Source organism: Mercenaria mercenaria, chromosome 13 (genome assembly GCF_021730395.1).
Source record: "Mercenaria mercenaria strain notata chromosome 13, MADL_Memer_1, whole genome shotgun sequence".
Taxonomy (NCBI): domain Eukaryota; kingdom Metazoa; phylum Mollusca; class Bivalvia; order Venerida; family Veneridae; genus Mercenaria; species Mercenaria mercenaria.
The window spans coordinates 19,912,043-19,919,081 of NC_069373.1; the positions used below are offsets into that span (position 1 = coordinate 19,912,043).

At 35.7% G+C, this 7,039-nt stretch overlaps 1 protein-coding gene across 1 annotated transcript in view; it reads left to right on the top strand.

Annotated features, from left to right (window-relative positions):
• The window catches only part of LOC128547839 (uncharacterized), a 125,380-nt gene extending 122,976 nt beyond the window's left edge, over positions 1-2,404 (top strand). Inside the window, exons 3-5 of the mRNA XM_053521298.1 lie at positions 500-637; positions 1,508-1,672; positions 2,112-2,404. Of these exons, the coding sequence (XP_053377273.1) occupies positions 500-637; positions 1,508-1,672; positions 2,112-2,270 (462 nt within the window). The 3' untranslated portion in view covers positions 2,271-2,404. The remainder of the gene's footprint in view (positions 1-499; positions 638-1,507; positions 1,673-2,111) is intronic.
• The last annotated feature ends 4,635 nt before the right edge of the window (positions 2,405-7,039 follow it).

A 7,039-nucleotide genomic window follows, 5' to 3' on the forward strand; every position in this document is an offset into this window, starting at 1 on the left:
TTCCATATCTCACACGGCCCAAAGATTTCTTACACAATTTGCTGGTTTTATGACAGTGTCACCGACTTTCACCGATATAATCAGTAATGTATACATTACAATACATGATATTCTGCTGAAGACATTTTAAGAGGAGATGCCTAGGTAAATAAAGAAAAAACAACAACACGAACATAGTAGACAAACTTCATCCTAATTAAAAAAGAATATGTCATTTATTTCGTCTTATGTCTCTGTAAGGGCTGATGTACTCATAATGTCCTTTTGCCACAATCCTACATGATGTCCGCCCGCCTTAAAACATCATAATGTTTGTCTGCCAGAAAATGCTCACCACGTCAGTCTGCAACACAATCCTAGCGTTGTCCGTCTGTCTAGCTGTCACAATACCCTCACGATGCCCGTCTGTCACAATATTCCATAGACTAGTCACATTTTGTGACAGATTTGTTTGAACGTGTATGATTTCCATGAACACTATCAAAATATTTATTTTCAGGAAATGGAATGGGTATGCCACGTGTGCCACAAGAGAAGACAACTCGTCCTTAGTTCCGGTCTCTGGCATCCCGGATGTGACGTAGATGAAGATATTCCACTAGCAAGGGAAGTGGATCGGAGACTTCATGAGCTTGAGGTAATTGTTTTATTCAATTTGTGACTTGTTTTATCGGTTTTATTTCTTTAAGGATACTATATCATCAAATTATTTCATCCGTAACAAAACTGTGGCTGCCATAGCTATAAAACATTCAGTAAAAGGTTTTAAACTGCATAATCTTTTAAGAACAATAAAAATGTTGTTGGCTAAGCAAATGACAACATAATTATGAGAATCAAAGGAAATCAAAAATTGCAATGCAAATAAATTATAGATTTTTTTTCTCATTGCATATCAATGTAGGATAAATTTTGATTGGTAGTTTTCAATTCATAAAACCCCTTGAAGAGGAACATGAAATGTTTGCTTTAATATTTGCATGTGAATTTACCTGCCAAAATTAACGCAATCTGACTAAAGTACTTGATCTTCTAAACGAAGATCTGAGAACGACCCATTCACATTCGTCTTCTGTATATTTTGGTTTTTATCCAATCAGACGACTTGTTCGAATGTCACTTACAAAGCAAGTGGCCTATCGACTGAGCTAGCCGGCTATCTGGTACATTACGACATAAGAATTGTAAATATCAAAAGTCAAGGCTACAGGTAGATTTGCAAGATGTTGCAAGTTAGGCTCTGATTGGCTAGCGAAAGGGTCGTCAGAACGAGGCTATGAATAGGTCGTCCTCAGATCCTATGCGTAGCGTAATAGGAGATGTACTTCAGTCAGAAAATTAACGCACATTGACAACAGTATTAATAAATCAGTTCTATAGTATATGATCTGTTATAATAAAAAACCCTCATTTGGCTAAAAAGGTTGAAAAATTAATGTTTTGCAAATCACTATAACATTAATTTTCAAAATTAAATCTATGCTGTCTGTTTTTTTTTTCCTTTTAGAAATCCAGTATAGCACGAGGACCGTTAACACGCTCAGCGTCAGTGAACGGTTCAGACGGACGTCACGCTCCTGAAGGTGGCGCTTCAATACAGCGTCAGATGTCGCTTCCTGACTATCACATGCCAACGTCACTTTCCACGGGCCACACTCTTGAAGTTATACCTGTAATTATGATATTTATTATAAGACACGTTTTTGATATCATACAAATATTTTAATATTCAATCATTTATCTGCAACCTTATTACATCAAAGGAAGTCACCACATATTATCAGTATATAAGTGCCACCGTTTTTATTTTCGTCTTCGTACTGTACATGTTGTTTTGCCTTTTATGGGTGTTAATGGTGTTTCCACCACACCCTACCCCAATCAAACAATCAAACTAAAATGAATTATTGCGATGGGTCTACCTAATACTATGTATCTAATCGGGAGCGAGATTTTTTAAATCGGTGAGCCTATTTCATTGTCACAAATTTCAGTCTTTTCTATTTACACTGATTATACTTTTTACCCAAATATTGCTATAAATAGGCCATAGCTCGCAAACCACTGGAACATGCCAAGGGAAGTAATGTATTATTTCTATTTTCATACAGGAGAGCGGATTTAGCGATAACGTTAGTGATACAGCCAGTCCGGAGCCAGCTTGTACCAAAATCGTTAGTCCGACGTGTTCCGAAGATATGAAAACATCTGCTGTGTCAGTAACCTCGGTGACGTCAGCGAATAGTGGCAGTCTTAGAGGTAAGTTTTAGAAACTTCTCTTACGGTTTGGTTTTACTGTTGGAAATGCATATACAAATTCTAACATATTTGCACGCATTACATAAAACTGATAATATGGTATTCTTTTTTTTCTTCAAAAGTATGCTTGCAAAGCGGGACTCAAAAAACCTGTTCTACATATTATTTTTCACTATTTATATTACCATAGCACATTTGCATAGTATTAAGCAATTCATTTTGAACCAAACATACAATAAAAGATCTCGTGGCCGGTATAGTATTTAAGATTAGCAAGAGGTCGAGATATGTTCAGCAATGTGACACTGCTTAATAAATTTATTTCCATGTTGTTAACTACAAATGCATTAGTATCTTCTTAGTTTGAAAAACCTCGACAGTTAATTTGATTCTCTGTCCGGGTTTGGAATGGATACAAAATTAAAAGATTAATATTATATTTTATTTTATGTTTTCCAGTGAATTATAGAGTTTTCTCAGTGAAATAAAAGTGATAATCCACAGTTTTGAAACAGTAGATTATCATTTTTATTTTTAACTGTTTTGGCCGAAGTAGTTCCGGTCCTCCGTCGCGATTGAAGTCAAATTGTATACCAAGCGTTATGAATACCGGGGACCATAATGACGAAGACGTCGTTAAAATGACGTCATTTGTGTTATGCTTTCTGTTGATCTTTCCCGCGATTTTCGACATATTATAAATTACGCAACAAAAGTAGTTTTACACATGAAATAAAAAGAAAATTGTTTGTGTCAGTGAAATATCAATTTTATTTCACTCGTGAGCACCAAAAAAAGTCATTTTCACTCGTGGCTACGCCACTCGTGAAAATATTAGTTTTTGATGCTCACTTGTGAAATAAAATTGATATTTCACTGAAACAAACAAATATCCACTATTTATTTAGTTTCAGTACATACATATAATTCTATATTATTGCTTTCACTTTTACAGTTTACAAATATTTAAGCACTGATGATGATGATTATATCTCGTTCTTCATTTTGGAAAAAAAAAATGTATAGGTCTAAGCACATAATGGTCCTTATAAGGTTAATAGACATCTTAAAACTGGTCGCATATTGACGTATTCAAATTGTTTTAAGTTTTATTGCTCTATAGATATTTTTTCCACACATTCATTGCACAATATTGTTGAGATTTATGCCTGACAATCTTGTTACATTTTTATCACGAAAAAATTGTACTGCAGAATTATTCATGGAAATTTAGGTAACACACTATCAAAACAATTTTGGGTCGCAGTTATGCGCTATTTTTAAAGTGATTTGCTTGACTGAAAATAATTTTCTTTATTTTTGAATCTTTATTTTTTTTAAATTTAGCACCGAAAATTATTTTCACAAAAATGTTGATTGTAAACGTTTAAAAAACCCATGGTTTTCTATTGAGGTCAATTTTATATAGAACAAAGGTCAGCTTTTAGTGTGTTTATGCCTAGAATATAATCAATGCTGCAGCTAGCGATAATAAATGTTATTACTTTTATAATGCGCGAAAAACTGTAATTTCTGCGGCAACACAGATCGTACATAGAGAGTCAATGACTCTATTGACTGTAGAGTTAGTAGGTCAAAGGTCAAGGTCTCAGGGCCAGAAAATTAAAAAACTTTCCCGATCAATAATTTGAGAACTATTTGACCCAGAACCTTCAACCTATATAGGGTGATAAGGCTTATAGACTCCTGTTACTTTTAGGGTCACTTCGTCAAAGGTCAAGGTCACATGGGGCTTGAACATGGAAAACCGTCACCGATCAATAACTTGAGAACCAATCATTAATACTAAATGGGATGACTGGACATGCAGAGTAGATGGCCCCTATTGATCTTGAAGTACGTAGGTCAAAGGTCAAGGTCACAGGGACAAACACATGCAAAACGGTTTCTGATCAATGACTTGAGAACCACTTGACACAGGACCTTAAAACGTCAAAGGATGATTGGATATGCAAAGTTAAAGACCTCTTTTGAATTTGGAGTCACTCGGTCAAAGGTCAAGGTCGCAGGGGCCAGAACTTGGAAAACCGTTTCCGATCAATAACTTCAGAACCATTCTATCCAGAACACTGAAATTTCATAGGATGACTGGACATGCCAAGTAGATGACCCTATTATATTTTGAGATTACTCGGTTGAAGGTCAAGGCAACAGGGACAGGAATATGGGAAACCGTTTCCGATCAGTCACAGAGCTACTTGACCCAGAAAGCTGAGTCTTCATAGGATGATTGGACATGCAGGGTACATGATTCATACTGATCTGGGGTAACTCTTTCTAAGGTCAAGGTCACAAGGACCAGCATATAGAAAACCAATTCTGATTCATTACTTGAGAACCACTTGCCCTAGAATCTTGAAACTTCACCGGATGATTGGACATGTCGAGTTAATAACTCCTCCTGACTAAGAACTTTAAAAATTAAAATGATTATTTGTCATTCAGAACAGATGATTCTTAATGATTTTGAGATCAGTAGGACAAAGGTCAGGCATACAGGGCCCTGGAACATGAAAACAGTTTTCGATCAATAACTTGTGAACCATTTGACCCAGAACCTGGACGTTTGGACATGCAGAGTAAATCCTGTTGACTTTAGGATTTGTAGGTCAAAGGTCAAGGTCACAAGACCCCCTTCCCACCCCCCCCCCTCCAATTGTCCACCCCCAAGACCACAGGGACCTGAACATTGAAAACCATTTCCATATAGGTGATCGCTATTGCATTTCAATCTCTTAGTCAACAATCAGGGTCACTTAGACATTGGCTCCTGCCCCTCTTGACTTCTTGCCTCTGACCATACTATCGGGGGAGATATGTGCCTTTCTACTAAAACATCTAGTTTATCACCTGCAGTGAAACATTATGTTTTCACGTAAAATTGTTTTTCGAATCAAAAGGATTTAAAGTTATCAAGAAGTATCAATATATTAAAAGCAAAAAGGAACTACCAAGGGATTTGATTTTTATCCGGATTTGGGTAAAGAGAGATAATTACTGCACGAAATAATTACATATGTAGTTCGTTATTCGTCATTTACGGACCAGGGCGAAAGTTGGAATTTTCCAGCACTGGTAAAATCACCGGAAACACAGTCTAGTATGCAAGAAAACTTTGATGTTTGTAAGATTTGAAAGATGCTCTGGGGAAAAAATGTCACGGAATCGATGAATAAGACATTCACACATTTATCATATATTAACACATTTACCCGTATTTACCAGGCTTTCTGTCGTCTATGGTTGGAAGTTGTGGTGATTATACATATACATGTTTGCGTTAGGCCTTAATTGTATGTGATTTCCTTACTTTAACTTACAGAATTGGAAATGTATCTGCCAAAGAAGAGTATGTATTGCTTTAATCAAACTATTCACCTTATTACCTTAACTTTTTTAAAGATTGTTCAGATATTGTGTTCTATACGCAAACTTAATGTAGTGGACACTTAATAGCGTATCATAAATTGCGTGCGATTACGTACCTGCCGTAACCAATGCGGTATTCTTCGGTCATAGATGTACGGAAAACGCATGTTTTTTTTATTATTTTCACATCTGCAGAATCCCGAGGGATTGGTTGATGCCCGAGTCCGGTAGGACGAGGGTTCCGGCGTACACCGAAAGGATTCTGAAGAATGAACATGCGCTAATGCTATTCTAGCATAAACTGACATGAAAAAAAATGATTAACGACTATATGTCCCACAATGTCACTATATTTCTATGAAATGCGCAGGAATGTTTGCATTGTTTTTATCAAGTTGACGTCATTTCCTTTTGATTATTCCGTTTTGGGACCGAAATACGTTTACGTTTTGCCACGGAACGCGCAAATGCAAAAATGTGTTTTAACAGCACGTGAGCGCGAGAATCTCTCTGTTCACACACATTGACTCTGTTAAAACACCCACGAAAAGTGACAAGAACAGGAGTTATATGCTAGAGTGTAGCTCCACGCGCTTATGATTTTCCGTAAAACCGGAGAATGCCGAAGTAGCAGACAGAGATTACGTAAATTGTCGATTTGTATTAGGGGTCTACTATCTTAAACCTGCATTATACCCAGACAAGAGTAAGGAACACACACGCAATTATAGGCCTAATTTTCTATTTTTGTCTGCTTTACCATATATTGCAATATTTTGAGGAAAAAAGCAGCGCTATGTCAGCACATCATTTATTTGTTTACTACACGCTTTTTTATTTATCACTATAACAGCTTTTGTTTATTTTATTACAGAATTTTTATGACTGTGAAAGTTTTCTAGAAGTCCTGTTTCTGTCGGATTTTTGTTTTGTATTTATCTAAATTTGAATAACAAGATAAATTACTGCTTATTAGGACGATATACATGTTCCACTAAAAATATTTCGTACCAGAGTACAATATGCATATTTAAATATTTAATGAAGAGAGATTTAAATTAAAGGAGCTTTTTGCGCCATCTACTATTATAGTACCCAGCAAATTATCTTGCCCATTAAATGTAATATTTATATAAAGGGAACTGGAATTTAGGATTTTCCCTCACGGTAACATTCAATATCTCTGTAGCAGCCCCTACGTCCTGATAGGGTTTAATAAACCAGAAACAGTCAAGAATAGAATTTCCTAATTTAGGTATATATTGCAATAAAGAATGTACATCATACAATGATAAATGCATAATAATCATAATAATATAATTAAAAGCAGCTTATCCGCATCATATAATGAACAAGAAATATCTTTAAAAATGATGGTCAGCGAATTGTA